The sequence below is a fragment of the Cucumis melo genome, chromosome 7 (genome assembly GCF_025177605.1).
Source record: "Cucumis melo cultivar AY chromosome 7, USDA_Cmelo_AY_1.0, whole genome shotgun sequence".
Taxonomy (NCBI): domain Eukaryota; kingdom Viridiplantae; phylum Streptophyta; class Magnoliopsida; order Cucurbitales; family Cucurbitaceae; genus Cucumis; species Cucumis melo.
Window position 1 is genome coordinate 2,236,264 of NC_066863.1, and position 23,010 is coordinate 2,259,273.

General features: G+C 31.6%; 1 protein-coding gene across 1 annotated transcript; it reads left to right on the forward strand.

Annotated features, from left to right (window-relative positions):
• Positions 1-21,487: 21,487 nt before the first annotated feature.
• Positions 21,488-22,992, forward strand: LOC103493553 (heat stress transcription factor B-4). Its single transcript, XM_008454346.2, has 2 exons — positions 21,488-21,976; positions 22,064-22,992. The coding sequence occupies exons 1-2, from the start codon at positions 21,728-21,730 to the stop codon at positions 22,796-22,798; spliced, it is 984 nt and encodes a 327-aa protein (XP_008452568.2). The 5' UTR covers positions 21,488-21,727; the 3' UTR covers positions 22,799-22,992.
• Positions 22,993-23,010: the final 18 nt, after the last annotated feature.

The following is a 23,010-nucleotide window of genomic DNA, read 5'->3' on the forward strand; positions in this document are numbered from 1 at the left end:
TTCTCTATCCTCTCCAACTTTTGCGTTCTTCATTACACATTTATATCGTACTTACTTTGTTTCTTTTTCGTATGAAAAAATAATATCTTTTCTATAGGGGTTAGGGTATGATGAGAACCCTACAAAGATGTGACCTAATTGAAGTGTTTCGGTGCACATATCGATCACCCTTTATTGACTTAATTTAGAATGCATATAACAACTTCCTTTTACGCATGTAGGTATGAATATTGATAGTGCATGCAGGCCATTTCGCCGAATAAGGTTAGCGTATTGCTTGTTCAAAAAATAATAGCTAGTAATAATCCTACGTAGCATATGCAAACCAATTAAAGAGGAAATAAGACATCCAAATAAATTGTTTGATTTTCCTTCTTTAAGCAAAAGCAATATTCTCACCTGATTTGATGTATGGCCTAAAAGTTTAATAGTTTAGAGGCACTCATGAGTTGTAAATAAAAATAAGAACAAATAAAATAAAATAAAAAAGCTCATTCAAAATTAACTTATTATGTGTGTCAAATAATAATAACCTAACTTTACACGTAATTGATGAAAACTCTTGGATTAGACACATCGATTCACGTTGTAGAAAGAAACAAACTTTGCTTTTATTCAACAGTGTCCTTTGATCATTAGACTAATAATTGAACCCCTTCAACAATATGGCTTGTAGCCTCCCCTTATTGTGTCTTTTCTAATCAAAGTCTACACAGATCAAAAGAAAGAAAGAGTTGAGACTTTTTTAGTAGGAGAGATTCGAAAAATTACAAATGTCTTCATGGCTAATACAAATGGTATATTAGTTGAGCTATAATCAATTTTCTATAAGTATCTATAAACTTTAATTCTATGATGTATGTTCCTCACAAAATCTTTTAATAAAGTTTCCTTCTTTCACAAATACTTCCATAGATATTTGGAGTAGGTAAAAGAGACATTTAAAAAATGAATTATAAATTGTCCAAATTAAATGACAACTTTATAATTACAACAATAATTTCGGACTCTTAGTTAAAAACTCATCACTAAAATTGAAAACTATAGCTAGAGATGTGTGATTATTGTTATTATTATTATTTAATTCAAAGAATATGAGATTCAATCATCTAAAAACTTATATATTAATTAGATATTAAACTATATTCAAGTTGGAACCCATATGAAAATCTCATATATATATGTGTGTGTGTATGTATATATCATGAGTGTAAATTATTTTATTACAAGATATAGACAAAAAGAGATTCAGACAAAGTCACGTGGTTTAATGAAAAAAGAAACAAAAATCAATTAATAACCAAAATGTGTAGCTTCCTAAATGAGAAGAATAAATTTAAGTAAAAATAGAGTGTGCTAGTGCAGTTTGTCAATATTATCAATAAGAATGTGATGAAGAATACCAAATAAGATCACGAAGGAGTTAGTACGTATTAATTAATTAATTAGTAATGGAATAATACGTGATACTTTAATATTTTGGGTGAAACCTGGAAAGCGCGGTATAGCATGTGAGTTTATAAATAAAAGGAGATGTGGAAAATTGATTTAGAGAGAGAAAGAAGAGAGGGGAAAAGATAAGATGGGGATTTGGAATGCAATGCAATGGAAATGCATCAAAAACAAGGTAAAGAAAGGGCAGAGCTAGCAGCATGCAGTTTAATTTTCATTCACTGTCTGTCATATATGGTCAGTACTGAGTCAGACAAAAAAAACAAAAAAAGAAGAAGAAGAGGTTGCCAATACAATACAGACAGAAGAAACAACCAATTTAACCCTTGTTGCTTTGTCTTCCTCCTTTGGTCTTTTGATTCCTCTCTTCCATTTGTCTTTCCAAACAACCATATATACATCATACATATATATAACTTAATTAATTATTATAATATATTAATCAAACCCAAAACTACCAATAATACCTCTCTCTCTCTCTCTCTCTCTCTAGTACTCTCTCTACGTACTGCAACACTATCAATTCAAACCCACACACAACGTCTAATTTCAACATTCATCTATTGGTACCATAGATGGAGGGGGTTGTGCTTCCCATTTGACTAAAATCACACAGTTTTAGTTCATCACTAATTAACTTGAAACTTTTGCATGTGTTTCTGTAAGTTTTTTTTATTTTTATTCTTGGTGTTTTTTTTATTTCTCATCTACATTTGAATCAGATAAAAACGTATCTTTGTCGTTTTAAAAAGAAAATAATAACAATTAAAATTGAAAACTAGCTTTGGAAATTGAGAAGTTTTGTGTAAAATGGCAGTTATTGATCCCGGGGATGGGTGGTGGTGGGTGGTCTTCCACAGAAATTGAAGCTCTGGGAAGAACTTAAATCAGCCTTTCCAAAAGGTTAGTTAAGCGTCAACTTCAACGATGTGATTGTTCCTCCTCTCACTCATCTGCATTCCCTCTTTCTTCTCTAAATATAATGTAAAAATATAATCAAACCACATTATAATAATATTCTTTCCATTTCTATTTTTCACATCAAACCAAAAATATTGTTTTTTTTTTTTATATATATATATATATATCCTTAAATGTAAATTGCATCAGTTGACTACCATGACCTTTTATCCTCATATCTCTCTCAAAAAAAAATAAAAAAAAATTCTATATTTGAGTGTACTGATTTTAGCTAAATTTCACTTTAATATTCTCTAAAGAAAATGTGTGGTGGTATGAACGTTTGAGAGCGTATTCTCTTAATTTGACTTGGAGAAATAATTTTGTAATTTTCATACAGTAAATCTCTCTCCCTCCCTTGTTGTGTTATTGTGGGTTTTCTGCAATTTTAGAATATTTCAAATATTTTTGTTTCATTTAATTCTCAACTATTTTTGTAGTTATATGTGTAAACAGAAGTAGGAGATTCTTTTCTGATAGTTCCAAACAAAATTCAAAACTTAAAAAAGCGAATGGTGATATGACTATTAGATAGAATAAAATTTCGTCTCAAAATCAATTTGTAATAAATAAAGAAATAACTCATTTGTCTCTCAAAAGTTAAAGTGAGGTTCCTTCATTGTTATAATGTTAAATTCTCTCAACAACGACTCAAAAAAATTATAGAATAAAAGTAATATTTAAATACAATCTAGACTAAACTCGTTTTCTTTTCTTTTTGTTGAAAAAAAATATGAATTTGTTACATATTAGCTTGGGATTTGTCCGACGCAGGGCGCAGCGGAAATGGGGAAAGTGTGGTGGTGATAAATGGTTTTGGATAGAAACTCTGAAAACATATATATATATATATATAGTGAGGAACAAAGACAGAGGTTAGGTAATGATCCGACAAATTAATGACTGACAATGAGATTCAAAAGTTTGAAAATCAGCATATTCCATCTTCCTTGTTGCCATTCCCTAATTTTATATAAAAAAAAATTGTAATATAAATGCAACGAATCTTACGAATGATCTGAATATTCATGAACTTCTTTCTATGTTCTTGGAAGGTGACAGACATATATATATATATATATATATATGGAAGAAGAAAAGACAACTTAGAGGTCTACATTTTGGCTTCTCTCATCAGATTTAACTTCATATCCTACTTCTCAGATACATCCCATTTTCCAGATTATCTCTCTCTCTCTTTTAATTACGAAACATGACGTAGCTTGTCGAATTTGTAAAAATCGTACACGAAATATCCTCTATACTAGTTAGGTGTTTCTTTATTTTTTTTTTTTTTGGCAAAAACTGTGATCATTTACTCAGTCATATCCTTTCTATTTCTAGAAAGAGAATACTTCGTAACTATTATATGAGATGTAAAGATTTGTGGTAATTACAATTTACAAGAAAGCAGATTTTCTTCAATGTCATATTCTTTCATTATTCAACGTTTTACTCAACTATTTTATGATAGCATTATAGCTAGAAATAAATTAAACTATCTTTCTTCCAACAAATTAAATGTTTTATTCTTAATCTCAATTGAAAATTAATTAAAAAGGGGTTGTAGAAGACAAAAATACAACTTTTAAGTATACATAGTTGGATTGAGAGAGTTTTTTTTCTTTTTTCACAACAATAACGTATATATATTAGAGGAAAAAAGATGATGATGATGATGAAGGGACCCATATGCCATCTAAATCGTGTCATGGGAATCCCTTGGATTGGGGAAGCAACTGGGGAAGCATTATATATATAATTAACCACCCTTTAGCTTACATATATAAAATGGGACCAATTAATCTTTTTTTCCATTATTCCCTTTTCTCTTTAACCTTCATCACACACTCACTATCAAAAGAAGAGAAGAGAAGAGAAGAGAAGAGAAGAAGAGAAGTTATTCAACCTAAAAAAGTTTTGATTTGTGATGTGCATGTGATCCAACAGCCTTTTATGCTCCCTCTCTCTCTCTCTCTCTCTCTCTCTCTCTCTCTCTCTCTCTCTCTCTCTCTCTCTCTCTCTCCATCATCATCATTAAAAACTAAACTAACAAATTAAATCATCTACTTAAATCCAAATGAGAATAATAGAACAACGAACCCAAGTAGATTCATTACCAATGATTTAAGAAAAGCTTTAATTATTATATAAAATCAAGATTAAACCCCCATCATGCACATAAAGAATAATCCAAGATTTGAATCTTATAGTTTTCATAATATATATCTTTAACATATAATATAATTTATTGTTCATGTGGGTTTGTCGTGGGTCTCATCATTGCATCAATTAAAAGCAAAAGGTATTAATAAGTGAGGGATTTAATTCTTGGATTCATCAAGATATATAGCTTCCAGCTGCTCCAATATATACACATATATTATCCAGTAATAATAATAATAATAATCCATGCATCATGATTATCGTAGGGAGAATATTGTACCATTTGATCAGAAAATGACATGTATGTAAAAATTAAAGGTTTTAAAGCTAAAAATTTGATCAGGATTGTATCTTTAATAAAGGGGGAGGAGAAAGAATGAAAAAGTAGAGGGAAAGTAGAAAGGAATTTTGTGAAAAATTATTAAAAACCAAAGCTATAGCCTACCATATTTTTCTCTGCTTTTGATGTAAAATTCAAAAAGTGGAGTGTTAAAATTCATTCTCTTTTATTGATAGGGAAAACAAATATAGAGAAGCCCCCCCTACTAAAACTATATTTAGATTTAAGGGAGAGAGGGAGAGAGACCCTTTTGAGACTTTATGTATTAGAGAAAGATATATCAGTCTTGGAATTGGAGGAAGCTGCTTTTTTTTTTCTTTTATCTTTTCTAATTTATCTTTTTAAGGGGAATCTAGCTTTTGCATGGAAAATGAAATCCCTTAATTATTTTAAGATATAATTTCCATGGATTCCTCCATAAAAAGCCAAATACTTTAAAGACATTCTTTAATTCATATGGTCAATTCTGCAATACATCTATCAAGTACACACTACCTTCTTCTTTCTCTTTTCAAAAGATAATTATTAATTAAATAATTAAGTTGGTTTTCAAATATATATATATATATAATTAAGCAACAACATGTGATTTAAAATTACACCTTTCTATGAATTGTCAAAACTAGCTCTTACTCAATTTTGGTGAGAGTTAGGGCATTTTTAGATTAATTAATTAATCTCTTTCAAATGAAAATCTCTCCTAAACATATTTTAAAATGTTTTGAAGATACATGGCGTTTACACGATTCAAGCACCCGTTGCATTTTACTCTAATATCTTGTTAAATCATCGATCATGGATCTAAAGTTTGTTGATATTTCCACGTATAAAAGACGGAAGAACCTCTTAATTTTTATTAAGGAATTCATGTGCTATAGTAACAACTAGATCTTCATATATTCGAATAATGGTTTTTAGTTTCTTCTCAAAATACCTCATATCATCGGAAATAGTCGTTGTTCTCCTTCGTAACGCCACGATCATTTCCTCATTTAATCAAAGTGGGACTATGATCATATTTTCAACACTATGTCTATCAAATACTTAGCTAGTTAGTAGATTCATAACATAATTTTGAAAACTTTGAAAGTTTATTAATGACTAAATTTGTAATTTTAAAGGTTTATGTACCAAAATACACATAAATTTTGAAACTTAAAAAGGAGTAAATTTGTAAGTTTAAATTATATTATTTATAATTATTTTGTTATGGACACAGAGAATTTTTCAGTTGATTTGAAGCATGGCCAAAAGTTGAAAACTTAAGAATTCACACCCAATATATACACACACAAGGGGAAAAAAATAAAGTATGTTAGTTCATCTCCTTTTAGACCAACCAAACTTTACACGTAATTGATGGGAATTTTATTTGATAGATTCCTGAAGAATAAAGATGGAAAAAATAATACCAACTTTATTTCTATTTATTTTTTAAAAATGTTTAAGTATTATTTGCTCGAAGCATTTGTTTCTCATTGCAAAACGAAATGAAATAAAGGGGAAAAAAAGTTATACAGATAATTTAGGACATAGAGATGTCTTATCCTGTTATTTTCTAGAGTAAAAATAAATATTGCAATGGAAAATTGAAGACAAATTCATTTCAATTACATTCAAAGAAAAATACAGTATTTAAAGTCTTAAAAATAACTACCCACTAACATCATGACCCTAAACTTTCTCCACTAACATCATGACCCTAAACTTTCTCCACTAATCAACATGACCCTAGACTTTCTCCATGATTACAAATCATGAATGACTAATTCCTAAGAAATAGGAACAAACTTGGACTAAATTAACTTAACAAAGATAAACACACATGAGCATGTTTCAATCATAAAGCACTTTCTTAACACTCCTCCTTGCTTTAGGAGTTGCAAACACCAAGTTTTGACCTTAGAAACTCGAACTTGCAAGTAGGCAACGGTTTAGTTAATATGTCTGCAACTTGATCTTCTGTTTTGCAGTAGACAAGAATCACCTCTCCACTTTTCTGCACTTCCCTTAAAAAAAAATCTTGATGTTAAAATGTTTAGTCTTCTTATAAAACACAGGATTATGAGAAATAGCAATAGCCGCTTTGTTATCAACAAGAATCTCCGTGCTTTTCTTCTGCTCCAGATCAAGGTCAAGTAAAATTTTCCTCAGCCATAAAGCTTGATTGGCAGTAGCTGTTGCAGCAATAAATTCTGCTTCAGCAGTGGATTGGGCTACAATCTCTTGCTTTTTCGAGCTCCAAGAGAAAACACCAGAGCTAAGAGTAAAACAGTAACCTAAAGTGCTTCTCATATCATCAATGGAACCTCCCCAATCACTATCAGAAAAACCAATCAGTTTGAACTCCTTGCCCCTAGTGAACTTAACACCAAAATCACTTGTGCCTTTGACATATCGTATCACTCTTTTTGCTGCCTTAAGATGTAATTCACTTGCACAATGCATGAAACGAGACAAAATACTCACAGCATTCAAAATATCAGGTCTTGTTGCTGTGAGATACATCAAGCAACCAATTAAACTCCTAAAATATCCTTCATCAACTTTGTCAGCACCATCTTCTTTGCACAACTTCTCTTTTTGATTCATTGGAGTGCTTACAGCCTTACACTCATCCATCTTAAACTTCTTTAGTATTTCCTTTGCATATTTTTTCTGGCAAATGAAAACTTCACCTTGCCCTTGCTTGATCTCTATGCCAAGGAAGTAGGACATGAGCCCGAGATCTGTCATTTCAAACATCTTCATCATCTCCCATTTGAAATTTTGAATATGATCTGCATTGTTTCCTGTAACCAGTAGGTCATCAACATACAGTGAAACAATAAGAATGTTAGTACCATTGTGCTTAACATATAAGGTTGATTCTGATAGACTTTTCAAAAATCCCAAGCTCAGTAAATGTTCATCAATTTTGCTATACCAAGCTCTTGGAGCTTGTTTTAAACCATAAAGAGCCTTCTTGAGAAGATAGACTTTATTTCTTTCACCTTGCTTCTCACATCCTTCGGGCTGCTCAACATAAATTTCTTCTTGTAAGACACCATTCAAAAAAGCTGATTTGACATCCAACTGATACAATTTCCACCCCTTTTGTGCAGCTATTGCAAATAGTAACCTGATTGTGTCCATTCTAGCAACAGGAGCAAAAGTATCAGAGTAATCAACACCAAAGATTTGAGCATACCCTTTAACCACAAGCCTGGCTTTGTGCTTGTTAATCGAGCCATCAGCATTAAGCTTGGTTCTAAACACCCATTTAACTCCAATTACCTTCCTATCTTGAGGTCTGTCAACAAGGATCCAAGTTTTGTTCTTCTCTATCATTGACAACTCCTCCTCCATTGCAGCTATCCACCTTTGATCTTTCTTTGCTTCTGCATAGTTTGCAGGTTCACACACAGCAACATTGCACCTTTCATAAATATCAGAAAGCAACCTTGTTCCTCTCACGGAAGCATCATCTACTATTTCATTCTGCCTGTCATCTTCCTCTTCAATGCTTGAATCAAAAAACTTGAATTTCATCTTTTCCAAGGTCTGACCTTTCTTCTCTGCATCATCAAAGTTCCACTCTTCATCTTCCTCGAAGTGAACATCCCTGCTCACGACAATCTTTCCAGTTTGTGGTTGGAAAATTTTATAGGCTTTGCTGATAGAACTATAGCCTATAAAGACACCCGGTGAAGCTCTCCTATCAAGTTTGTCACGCTTGCTCTGTGGAACATGAGTGAAACACAAACAACCAAATACTTTGAGAAATTTCAATGATGGTTTGTACCCATACCATGCCTCAAATGGTGTCTTTTCCTTCAATGCTTTTGTGGGAAGCCTATTTTGAAGAAATACAGCTGTATTTGCTGCCTCTGCCCAAAACTTCTTTGGCAAACTCTTTTCATGCAGCATGCATCTTGTCATCTCCATGATGTATCTATTTCTCCTCTCACTAACTCCATTTTGTTGAGGAGTGTAAGGAGCTGTAAGTTGATGTTTTATGCCTGAATCTTCACAAAACTTGTCAAATTCTGCCGAAACATACTCCTTCCCATTGTCAGACCTTACCATTTGAATTTTGCAACCACTTTCATTTTCAACTCTTGCCTTGAACTTCCAAAAGACATGAGCAACCTCTGATTTAAACTTCAAGAAAAAAATCCAGCACATTCTGGTGAAGTCATCAATAAAAGCAATATAATAGAGACTACCTTTTAAAGAAGGTGTTCTCTGAGGACCTGCAACATCTGTGTGAATGAGCTGCAATTTTTGAGTGGCTCTCCAAGATGACTTGGGAAATGACTTCCTATTTTGCTTTCCAAAATGACACGCTTTGCAGCTTGAGATTTCTTCACTAAGCTTGGGAAAATCAAGTGCCAACTCCGTTAGTTGTAGCAGCCCTTGATGATGATAGTGACCGACTCTTTTGTGCCAAAGCTGTGTTTCATCTTCTTTGAGAGCAAAAACAGATTGCTTCTCCTCTAAAGGATTAAGTGAAAAACTTTTTCCTTTCATTTTTACTTTGAAAATATCTTGATTTGCTGCATCCTTAATCAAGCAATATTCATTTTCAAAAGTAACTTTAAAACCTTTTTCAATAAGTTGACCCACACTCAACAAATTTTGGTTAATGTCAGGTACAAAAAGAACATCTTGTATATGCTTTGTACCTTTACAACTGGCAATCGCAATAGTCCCCTTTCCTTTGACTGAGATGTAGTCTCCATTGCCAATTCTGACTTTGGTGATATTTGTTGGCTTCAGATCTTTAAACAACTCCTTGTCATGAGTCATATGGTTGGTACATCCACTGTCAATCAGCCAGCTTTCATTTGACTCACCACCCACGAAGCATGTTGCCACAAACAATTGATCCTCCTCCTCCTCCTCCTGATAAGCAATTTTGGCCTCTACACCTTGTTGTTGATTATTGTTCCTGCAAATTACAGCTTCATGCCCCATTTGGTTACATTTGGTGCACTTGGCGTTTGGTCTCCTCCAGCATTTAAAAGGAGGATGACCCTGTTTATTGCAATGTGAACAGGGAGGATAGGATCCCTTCTTGACTCCTGCTTTGTTGTAAGTTGAAGATTCTCTAGTAGAAATTTGATTCTTCTTGAAAAACTTCTTCTTCTTATTGTTCCTAACGTTCTCATGATGCTTCGCTGGCAAGGCTCCTTCAACAGCACCTTCTTGCCTCATGGCTCTTCTTTGTTCCTGCGCTTGCAAAGCATTGAGTATCTCTGCAAGAGTGATTTGAGTCAAATCTTTGGTATTTTCTAAGGCAGAAATAGATGCCTCAAATTTTTCAGGCACTGATACAAGAATTTTTTCTACAATTCTTGAGTCCTTGAACACAGAACCAAGTAATCTGATTTGGTTTGCAATGTCCAATAACCTAACAGAATACTCTTTAATTGATTCTGTTTCCTTCATCTTCTGCAACTCGAATTCTCGAATCAAGTTTAGCACACGCATTCCTTTGATTCTTTCATCTCCCTCATATTCTGACTTGAGATAATTCCATATCTCATATGCTGATCTCAGAGTCATAATTCTAGTGAAGATAGTAGATGAGACTGCAGCAAACAGACATGCCTTTGCCTTGGATTTCTTTGTCTTCTTCTCCTTTTGCGCTTTGATTTGTGCCATGGTAGGATTGTCTGGAAGAGCAGGAATTTCATAATCCTCTTCCACTGCTTCCCAAATATCCAAAGCTTCCATATAAGCTTCCATACGAACTGCCCAAACTTGGTAGTTGTCTCCATCAAATATCAATGGAGAAATTGAAGTGAAACTAGAACTTGTTATGGCGTCCATGACACAACAACTCACACTCACAGATCCCTTAAGAAGAGAGCTCTGATACCAATTGTTATTTTCTAGAGTAAAAATAAATATTGCAATGGAAAATTGAAGACAAATTCATTTCAATTACATTCAAAGAAAAATACAGTATTTAAAGTCTTAAAAATAACTACCCACTAACATCATGACCCTAAACTTTCTCCACTAACATCATGACCCTAAACTTTCTCCACTAATCAACATGACCCTAGACTTTCTCCATGATTACAAATCATGAATGACTAATTCCTAAGAAATAGGAACAAACTTGGACTAAATTAACTTAACAAAGATAAACACACATGAGCATGTTTCAATCATAAAGCACTTTCTTAACATATCCCATAAAACAGTGGGAGAATAATTTTGGGAGATTTTGTTTTGGTACATAATATATAGTAAGTCAAGCTTACATCTTTTCTTGTCTATCAATTATTATCAGAATGTCTCTCTTTACTCCTTCTTTGATCATATCATGTGTCTAACTCTTCTTCTTTTCTTAATTCCCTCTTCCCTATATTATTTCTAAATGCATTTTAAAACAAAATATTTAATTAATTAAGTGACATTATGAACAAAACATAACCCTACTCAAAACGTATTCATTATATTTTTCTGTGCTTTGTGGCAACTATATGATTTCGAAACATTCCAAATTCTTTTATGGGTATTTTGTATTTTGGTATAGGATAATGTGACAAATATAGTTAAACGGTTGGGTAATCACCTAGAAACTTTGTGTGATTAATGCTTTAGAATGCATAAGAACTCCACGGTTAAACATGTACTTGAACAAAAATGGTATTAAAATTAGATCACCAATTAAAAAAGGTCATCGAAAAACTTTTGCGTACTATTGTAATAATATTTTGTGTACTACTTTAATTCATTGAATGTGTTAAAAGAAAAATATTTAAGAATTGTGTGAGACGAATATGGAAATAAAACAATATTATCGTTAAATGACGGTCAAATGTCAGATGAAGCAACTCTGTACTACGATTGTGTTGAAACCTAAATTGACGAATCCCTTCCTTAGGACCCATATTAAGTACCATGTTCTTTTGAAACAATAAATGAAATTGGATGACATGTTTGGAATGCTTTGATTGCACATAACCTTAAAAGAAAAATAAATAAATAAATAAATCATTCTCTGCTGTGTACTACTATATATAAATAAGGATTTGTTTTGGTTGATTGTTAGTGCCACATCAAGATTATATATGTTTTTTTCAAAATGATTGGGGTTGGGTCCAATTATAAAAGAAATTTCATAATGTGTACATAGGAGCATGAATAATAAATCAGCTAATTTCTGTAGAGAACGCATCTAAAATTTGAGGTTTCTATCTTTACAACGATGTAATACTCGAGACCATTTACAAGAAAGATGTATAAAACATAGACGAGCATCGTGGTATTACCTTCAACTTTGTTGTTGAGCGTCGTCGAGAAGAAGACTAGAATCGACCGGACCATGACAGTATTGTAAAAGAGAGAATATTAGATTAAATGTTATTATACATTATTTTTCTCAAAATACCAAATTAAATTTATTGGATTGTCCTGAATTATATTCGTATATATATGTTATTTACGATTTTGGCTTTAAAGTTTAGAGCTTATAGACGGAGTCTTTGTAATTTATATAATCTAACATTTCTCTTCATCTAGTCGTGAGCATAGTTGATTGGACGGGTTTCGATTCCCAAACCCGTGCCAAATAATTAACCGATACAAACCAAAAACTAATCTTAGTGGCAAGTACTTTGGATCGGTCATAGGGAGCACACTGATTCTGAAATAAATTAATTATCAACTATGAGGTAATCGGGGGAAAGTACTAAAGCTTGCAAAAACATTATGTTAAAATTAGAATCTACCTTGGGTTGTGGTGATCTCTCCCTTATCTAAAGAACTCTTTCAGTGATCCATCGTTACTTAGCTATACGAGATCTTCACCTAACCAATTTGATTGGAACTGCTGATTAAATTGTCCTGAGGTTCTAATTGTTCTAAAAGAGGCACAACCCTCAACACTCAATTTTACACATGTGGGAGTTTGTTTGTCTAAATTTGAAGTGCCACGACGCTTGATCATTTATGCAAAAGAGACCTCTCAGCCTTGCAACGATACCCGAGGTGTTGTGGAGTACCACGACTTTGCAAGGCGGAAGCCAAATGGGTTCTTTTACACTTTCAAATGCTTCAGTTTGCTTGGTAGACATCGTTTAACTCCGTAGTTGCCGAAATTAGCTTTGTAATAATGACATCAACTCCAAATTACACCATGAATTGCTCAAAACCTATAAAATATCAAAACAAGAACATAAAGTCACAAATCTAACCTAAATTAAGCGAAAACATATAACATATTTGACACTCTATCAATAGCTAACATACCATTTATGAATCACACAAATTTTGGATGTCTTTTTTTTTTTTTTTTTACACTATTTTATCGTGTTTGTTTTTATTTAACAGTTGATTTAATAACAACGTATACCTAAGAAAGTGGTGTATAAAAAAGTGTGCTAAAAGCCAAAATTGAGAGAGAAAGGGCTAATGGAAAAGACGGAAGTAGCCATGAATTAAATGGTTAACTATAGAAGGTTAACAAAGAGAAAAAGTGGGGTGGTGAAAGAATGTGAATAGGGGGGAAGCAGTTTTGAATAAATTAATTAAAGACTAATACATTAATTATTATAATATAAGATGAGACAAAATAGGGAAATAGGAAAAACAGAAGGGGAAAGAAGAAAGAAGGTTGTAACGTAGATATTGTACTTGTAGGATGTTGTCTTTTTATAGTTGGGATTAATTAGATTCTTTCTTTGGGGGTAATAAAATAAACAAATTAATTTGGTAATTGGTAATTGGTAAATGTGGTTTAGGGAAGTGGGGGAGTAGTGGAATGAATATGCCAATCACGTATTTAAATAAAATAAAACATTTTTATCCGTATTCTCTCTGTGCTATAGGCTGTCTCTCCTAGAAATTCTAAAACTTGTAATAATAATAATAATTAGTAATAAGTAATAGTGTACTAATAAGCTAACCCACCCCCTACCTTTTTTTTTTCTTTGGAAATAATAATAAAAACAATGTAACGGCGGTGGTCATGTGAGAAGCGGGTGGTGGGGTGGTGGGTGGTGGTGGGTAGGGGCGTTGTTTCACTTTCACTGCGTTTTATAAATTAGAATAGAATCTTCTTGGTCTTTGGCTCTTCAACAATTATTATCTATTATTATTAAAACACATATGTATACACACAAAAATAAAATAAAATAAAATTCAGATTTCTTTCTTCTTCTTCTTCTTTTCTTTTTTTTTTTTTTTTTTTTCTCTCTCTCTTTGGGAGGAGGTTGGAGGAGTCATGGGTGGTGGGCTCGGTAGGATCTGTCTCAGTTGCTGACAATTTCAATATTACAATTTGATCTTTTTTTTTATATAGTTGAAGTGGGGACATATGGGAGTAATTGTATTCTTATTGAAGAAGGAGGGGTTTGTTTTTTTTTTTTTTTTTTTTTTTTTTTTTTTTACTTTTGTCTAATATTATTCAAACAACAATCATACTGCTTTTCTCTTACTTACCCATCATATGATATCTTGATCATCTTCCACGCTTGATTCTTGGACCCACCCCCACCCCCCACTTCCTTTCTTCTTCTTCTTCTTCTTCTTCTTCTTCTTCTTCTTCTTCTTCTTCTTCTTCTTCTATTTAATGTCCTCTTACGCTCCATTCCTTTTTTTTAACTTCAGTATCAATTATTAATACTATTATAAATCTTATATACTAATGGGTTTGAAATTTTGTTATACTTTATATCTTTTTCTTCATGTTTATAAAGATTGATCCCATGATAGAGTTTGAAAACTACACTTCAGTAAACTATGTTTGATTTGTTTTGAATAAAAACAAGAATATGCGATTTGATCATTATTGCATTGTCGACAGAAGAATCCTATAACATTTTCTAGACTTGGTTTGGAAAGTTTTTTCGGCCCCCTCTTTATAATAATATAGCAATGTGTATATATATTTATATATGTAGAGTGAAAGTTTCACAATTTTGATTTCATGAAACAGAGAGGTTTATGTTTTATGTCCATTTAACTATTAAATGGGTTAGAGCAAATTAACAAACAAAAAAAAAAAGGGAAAAAAAGAAAACTTTCGCGCATGTGTATTATGAGTGAGAACAATTATTTTTACTGGCGTAAAGTTTTTATTGAATATAACGAATTTTTACCCTCTTTAAATATTGTATAATATTATCCATTTAATGTATTTTTAAAGTGAAATCAAAAACAAAATCGTGAGAGTTGTTATATACAAAAATGAACAATATCATGCTATTGTTGAAAAATTGTTGAAGGTTCCGTGTGATCTCGATCTCAAGTAGATAATCAATCCAGATAATAGTATATGAATTTTAGGTTAAACATTTAGGTCAGAAACGTTACTTAAGATATTTTCACTCATAAAAGGCATATTTTAATTACTTTGATGTTTGAACCATATTGTTACACCAAATACCACAAAAATTCCGAAAAGTACTTTTGGTTGTCTAAAAGTACTTTTTCCCCATTTTAAAAGTGGTATCATATTTTTCTGAATGGGTATCATTCTTTCATTTCTTTTGAAAAGAAACATCAGAGTGAAGAAGAAAAGAAACTTCAAAAATTTGACATAAATATAACAACATAGATTAAGAAAACTAGATCCAACCTCCAGAGAAATCAAGAGTACTATTATTTTCCAAGAAAATAAAATTTAAAGATTTCTTGAAATACTTTATAACTTCGGTACGAAAAGTAAGTATAAACAAGACACACATCTATTTTTTTCTTAAGTAAATGATTTCTAAATAATTAACACGCTTATATTCACGTCAAAACACACATTAATTTCATTTTCATTATTCAATACAATTTAAACGGTTACTATTGATAAAGTATGGACAACAAAATATCACATAGCTTTCACGTGCTTCAACAATAAGCGATGATTTTTTTTAAAAAAAACGATACATTGGATCAATAGGTGCATCAGAACATCTTTGAGTTTTTTTAATTCCGAAAAACTCAATTCAATAATTTAGTTGATCCTAGACTTATTTATTCAAAGCAGATTATGTTCAATTTCATTCCATACCTATTTTCTCAACATTTGACATGCAATAAAGTTACCTATTAACAACATTCTTAATTAAATCATTAATTGACCAAAAAACTTAAGTTGATAGGTAAAGAAAAAATTAATTATCTATCACTGATACTACCCTCCACGTGTGAGCTTGAAATATTTTTGAAAATCCAACAAGTGAAAATCAACCTTAATCGGAAAGGAAACAACAATGCAAGGATTAATCACTTTAGACTACTTGTTTTGATGTCGTAGGTAATGACAAGTTTAATTATATATCATTGAGAAAAATGAAAATGATGGAGTTGAACAGAAGCATTCAAATACGAGTCCTCGAAAGATTGGAAGGGTAATGAAATTGGAAGAATAGAGATGAAGTTAAAGTGGAGTAGTAGAGAGAGTTTTTATGAAGAAAAGAGGAACTAAAAGAACAAATATTCCCAAAAAGAGACAAGTTAAGATGAATAGGGAAAAATAAGGGTAGTGGGGATAAAACTTAATTTATATATATATATATATATATAGTATATATAAAAGGCAAAAAACCAACAAGACAAGATTCACGAGATCATACCCCCCATACTCTTGTACAAAACAACAAAAACCAAAACAATATTTATGTTTCTTAGCAGCTTTTTAAGTATTATTATTGTTGTTAGGAAGAGGACTTGGTTTTTTCCTCGTCAGCCGCTGTGCACAAACCCCAGAGACAGATCAGTGTGTGCTGCAGAACACACAGTAGAACCAAAATATAATACAAATATAATGTTCGGATATTAGGAAAAGAATTCAAACATTATTATTGTTACCAACCAAACCAAACCAAACCAAAGTGTTATAATATATAATGTTGGATCATTTAAAATAACACAACACAGTGACAGTACACAACTCCTTTCCTTTTTCTTTCTTTCTTTCTTCTTCTTCTTCTTACTCTTTCCATAGAGCAACATAAGTATATACCTATTTTTATTGATTATTGGGAATTGAACACTCTACAAAATCACTTTTTCTGCCTCTTTTTTCTTCCCATTTCTGTATTTTTATAAACCTACGCAAAACTAAAAGCACTCTACATATATATAGCTACCCTCTTCTTAGTTGCCTTCACTTTCTCCACTTTTTTTTTTTTAATAATTTTATATTGGAATTTAATAATAAAATGGTCGTAGGGTGTGTGTGTGTGTGTGGAAATCTTTTGTATTGTTTAATATCTACCTAATGCTATCTAATTGGTGTTGTATATGGGAAAGAGGGATCGATGCTCTAGAATAGTATTAGGTTATAAAAAGAACTTGCAGATCTCACTTGAGAGAAGAAAACACAAAAATCTATCAATTAATTTAATATTTCATTTGTTTACTTTAATATTGCCCAATATTGTCTCCTTCTTCTTTGTGCAACAAAACATGTAGCATGAAAATTAAGTAAACTTTATAAACCACCATGAAATATTTCTATTTTTAAATAAGAAAACATTCATTAGGAGTTAATTCATTGGTAGATAGATACAAGAGGCGATCATACCAACTCTAATACACTAGATTCCATCAAAACTTAGTAATTAATTACACATGCTTATATGTGAGTAGCACTAAGTTGGATTATCAACACATGCTTACGTGAGAGTAACACTAAGTTGGATTATTGTTTGAAAAGTTTTTACGTTGCACTCATTTTAAATATATATAGAGAAACTTTAGTAGACATAAAAATGGTAGAAACATCCTAGCTAACTACTAAAACAACTCTAGGTTAATAGAACTAAACATTGGATGATGTTTTTTAATATAGTATTTCATTTTCTTGAATAATAAACGAACGAATAGGATAAGAATATTGGTATAGTACTAAATGTATGTTTCTTCCATCAACTTAGTTTTTTTACTAAATGGTTCTACTTTTTTTTTTTTCAATTAAACGCAAATAAGATAAATGTTTAACATTAAAAAGAATGGTATCCAATGAAATCAATATTTTAAAGCATTCATGATGTGATTTTACGTTTCTGGACCGTTTAGGAAGTGAAACTAAAAGTAGTACTAAGCTAAGGGTACTTTAACGGCGTGATTAAAACTTTTTAATATTAAAGTAAAAACCGAAGGGAAATTGCATCGGTTGACAAAATTTTTTAGAAAAAAAAGCAACCCATGACAAAAAAATTTGTGTGACTTAAAAGTATAAGCTTATGGTCGTGTTATATTGTTGTGGTGAAAGACATAAGTGTGGACGAACGTGCATCAAAATTATGTGTTGAGAAAGTCTTCTACGAAGTATTTAGTTCGTGTGGTGTGTGGTGTTAAACACTTTGTTTGTGGCATTGTGAGTCACTTATTTGAGAAGATTCGTGCAAGTTAGGTGAAGTCTAACATTAAAGATTAAGGGGACTCTTATAGGGAGAGTCTACACATTGAGACACAAGGGTAAAACATGAAGCATATGATTTAGGAGAGTTTAGATCAAATTCCTTGTTCACACATCAAGTGGTTTAGAGGGAGCCTAAACATTTAACTTGTAAAAACCATATAATTCAAAATAGTTGAATTCTTAATAAGTTATGTACTTGTAATCTTGTTCGATATTTATAAACGATCTTTTCAATCAGATTAAAGGCTCCAGATGTAGATGTTGTGACATCTAACCGGGTTACCTACAGGGTTATCAACATGTAGGTGTTCTATTCCGTCTTTTTGTACTGTTACTCATGGTATTACTCCCGTCAATAACCTAAGTGTTAATCAGCCGTGACTTATTTTTATCAATAATATTTTTTAGGTATTTTGAAATTTAGTTTAAATTTATTTTCTTTTTAACTTTAGACCTATAAAACTACGTGCATAATAGTTAATTACTTACATATTTATGTTTTAAATATTAAACAAATAAATAATCTTTATGGTTTCATCAATACAAGAGAAGAATGAGAATGATGATAAAAAGAGCACAAGAAACGATGTGATAATTAATGAAGTTCGATGTTTTTTCTTGAGCATTTAAACCAAATACATCTGCCTTTTACAATAATTAATGTAGAATGTCACACAATTAAAAATACATCACCTCCTTAATTAATTTATATATATAAAAAAAACATATTTTTGAAAACTTTTACAAACTTTCTTTAATATTGACATATTATCAGAAAATTAATTCCAGCCTCCTCATATTTAAGTTCCTCAAATCTTTACCTCATCGTATTCTCTCCATAATGCATAATAATTAAGGTCGGTGTGGTTTTGAAAGTTAAAAGCTGATATGGTCACAACCATTTTGGAAAAAGAAAAAAAAACTGCAAGTATTAATTGATTAGAAAGTATTAATATAACAAAGAAAGTGAGATATTGTTTTAGAAGAGATTGATGATTTTGTTTTTTGTTTGTGGTTTTCCCAATAATGAGAAATGGAAGTGGGGATGATGCATCATACAAAATAATCAACTGCATATCTATTTACAAATAATTACTCATCATTTTTCTTAGCCCATCTATAGACTGCTTGCCCTTTGGACCCTACAACTATTGTTTCCTTTTTTTTCAAAAAAAAAAAAAAAAAAAAAAACTGAATGAGTGTAAACTTTATTTTTCAACATGCAATTTTTTTTACTTATAAAAATTACAAACGTTCAAAAAAATGTTAATAAGTTTTTATTATACATATATTTATAGGTAAAAGGTTAATGTATATAATATATATTTGGTTTATGATAGTACTGATAGATAGATTTGAAAAGAAAGTAAAAACTTTTTACATATGGGGATTCCTCAACCTCAACCTCAACCTCAACAGCTCAACCTATGTATACATATATATCTATATATATATATATATCTTAAATCTCCACTCATTGCAAAAAGGTTTTTCACACAATATTGTTGAAATCATGACACCTGTATCAGTAGATATAGGCGACTCGTCTTCCTCCCTAAATAATTCAAAAGATAAAAAAGAAATATTTCCCCCATTTTGTTGTGTTTGCTATATATATATATATATATATATATATATATATATATATATATATAATAATAATAACAACAACACATTCCCCCAATCCTTTTTGAATTTCAATATATCCATCATCATATCCGCTACAAAAATTCAAAACTTTATTTCCTTTTTCTCCCCCAAAAGAAAGAAAAAAAAAACATGGAAAAAACACCACAAAGTATAAAGAGAAAAAGAGAGATGATTGTTAATTATAATGGAGAGATAGATAGAGATAGAAAGATAGAGAGATAGAGAGAGAGAGAGAGAGATTCTCTTATTTCTTGGGTGACTACAAAGAAAACGAAAGCTGTAAAAATACAAAAGAAATTAAAAAAGAAAAATAGAACTTTTCTTTTTCCTTTTAATTTATGGAAACTTTTGAGGGCAATAATTCAATCACCTGGACACGTCATAAAAAGAAAATAGGCTAAGGGAAGATGTTGAATAGAGCCAAAATGAGAGGCTGAAAGGGTAATAAAGAGCAGAAACAAGAAGGCAGTAAGTTTTGAATTGTAATGTAGTGTGATAAATATTATAAGTGTGAGAGAGAGAAAGAGAAAGAGAGAAAAAAAGAGCATAAAATGATGTGAGTGAGTATTGAAGTTTGGAATATTAAGAAGAAGAAGAAGAAGAAGAAGAAAGAAGAAGAAGAAGAAGATATAGAAATAGAAAAAAAAATTATATAGAAAGAGAAGAAAACAGGCTTTAAGTCCCATCACGTAGTTCGATGTACACTTTACCTTATAATATCTCTTCTGCCATCACAATTTTTTTTTATTTAACCTTAAAATATCATTTCCCATCCTATACTTTTACATTATTTCAATCTTTTTAATATCTTCAATAAATATTAAATTTAATCTATATTACTAATTTTACAACATATTGTCATTAAAAATATAAAAAATTAAAATGGAACAAATTTTAGAATTGAGAACCAAAATTGTGTATTCAAATCTTAATTTAATTTATTAGTAGTATAGTAGAAAATGATGGGGATTCGAATTTCAACACACTTTGGTGCTGTTATATATTAAACAACAAAAGCTAACTTACAAAACAAAACAAAACATCTCTTCTCTTCTCTTCTCTTCTCCTTCCTCGGGAAAACATCTTACACTTTTTTACCACTTACCCCATTTTTCCAAATTTTCCTGATTTACCCAAATGCCCCCTGTCTTTCTTATTATTTCAGGAAAAGACACCCTCTTAATTTCGCTTAGTTGGCAGCATTTATTATCCTGCATTACTCAAACTAAACCTCCTACGTAATTACAAAACTGTATTGTTTGTGTGTTTCTGTCTCAATAATAATAACGTTAAAAAACATGTTCCTCTCATACTAACAATCTAATCAAACTATGATATTGACGTAAAAAATTCATCAATTTTTAATATGGTATGATGTAGAGATTTTAAAATTGATTTTTATTAATGGAATTAATTGTGTTTTGGTACAGTAAAAGAAAGAAAAAGATCAAAGAAGAAAAGAAGGTTTGACCGAGAGTGTAGAATTGAGAACAAGGATATGGCACTGCAGTATATATCACCTCTTGTGGTGATTTTTAAGTGGGTGCGGAAAGGGGATGAATGTCAGTATAGAATTATTAATAGTTTTTCTTTCTTTTTATTATTTGAAAAAAAGAAAGAAAAAAAAAACATTGTCACGGGTTTGTCTTGAAACCCTCTTATTTCACAGACACATATTCTCTCACTCTCCCACAAAAACCCACCTTCCCAAAATCTCTTAATATAAAATCAAAAAAACACACACTAAACTACACAATACCTTTCCTCTTTCCCCACCCTTCGTCTCTTCTCATCAAATGGCTCTAATGCTTGATAGTTGTGATGGCGTTTTGCTTTCATTAGACTCACACAAAGCAATCCCAGCTCCGTTTTTAACCAAAACTTACCAACTTGTCGATGATCCTTCCACTGACCATATTGTTTCATGGGGTGAAGATGACACTACCTTCGTCGTTTGGCGTCCTCCTGAATTCGCTAGAGATCTCCTCCCTAACTATTTCAAACACAACAATTTCTCTAGCTTCGTACGCCAGCTCAACACTTATGTATGTTCGATCTTCATTATTATTATTATTTATAAAAAAATTTCAATCCCATTTATTTATTTAACTTGAATTTCTTCTTCTATTTAGGGTTTTAGAAAAATTGTACCGGACAGATGGGAGTTTGCGAACGAGTTCTTTAGAAAAGGGGAGAAGCATTTATTATGTGAGATCCATAGACGGAAAACCGCTCAACCACAAGTTACCGTTAACCAACACCATCAATCTCACTCTCCACTTAATCCCGGTTTTTACCATTTCCCCACTGCTCGACTTAGTATTTCCCCTTCCGATTCCGACGACCAAAACAATTATTGGTGTGACTCGCCGTCGCCCAACAATAATAATAACAACAACTCCGTTACCGCTCTATCGGAAGACAACGAACGGCTCCGTCGAAGTAACAATATGCTGATGTCGGAGTTAGCCCATATGAAAAAACTCTACAACGATATCATTTATTTCGTACAAAACCACGTGAAGCCGGTTGCTCCCAGTAATTCATATCAATACTCAACCTCCACGTCGTTACTCTCCGATGGGTTTCCGGTTGTACGACAACCCAACCATTACCATCATCATCATCAAGTATCGAGTCAGATCCGGAATAATACCACCGTTGGAACGAAAAGCTTCGTGACGATTCTAGAAGAAGAACAGCAACAACAACAGCCAAAGACAAAGCTTTTCGGTGTGGCGATTCAATCGAAGAAACGGTTACATCCAGAGTATGGTAATTCTCACAGCAACAACAACAACAAAGCGAGATTGGTTTTGGAAAAAGACGATTTAGGCCTTAATCTCATGCCTCCTTCTGCTTGTTAATTAGTTCTGATATATTTTTTTTTTTCTTTTTGGAGGGAATTTTGTTAGAAATCCCAGAGGGGAGTTGAATCCTTTTTTCAGTGCTGCATTATTTCATATGATCATAATTGAAATTAGAAAAATGTGTGCGTGCGTTTGATTTGTGATAGCACTGTAAGTTATCTTCTACATGTATATAACCCTCATTGACGCTAGCTATTTCATATTAACAT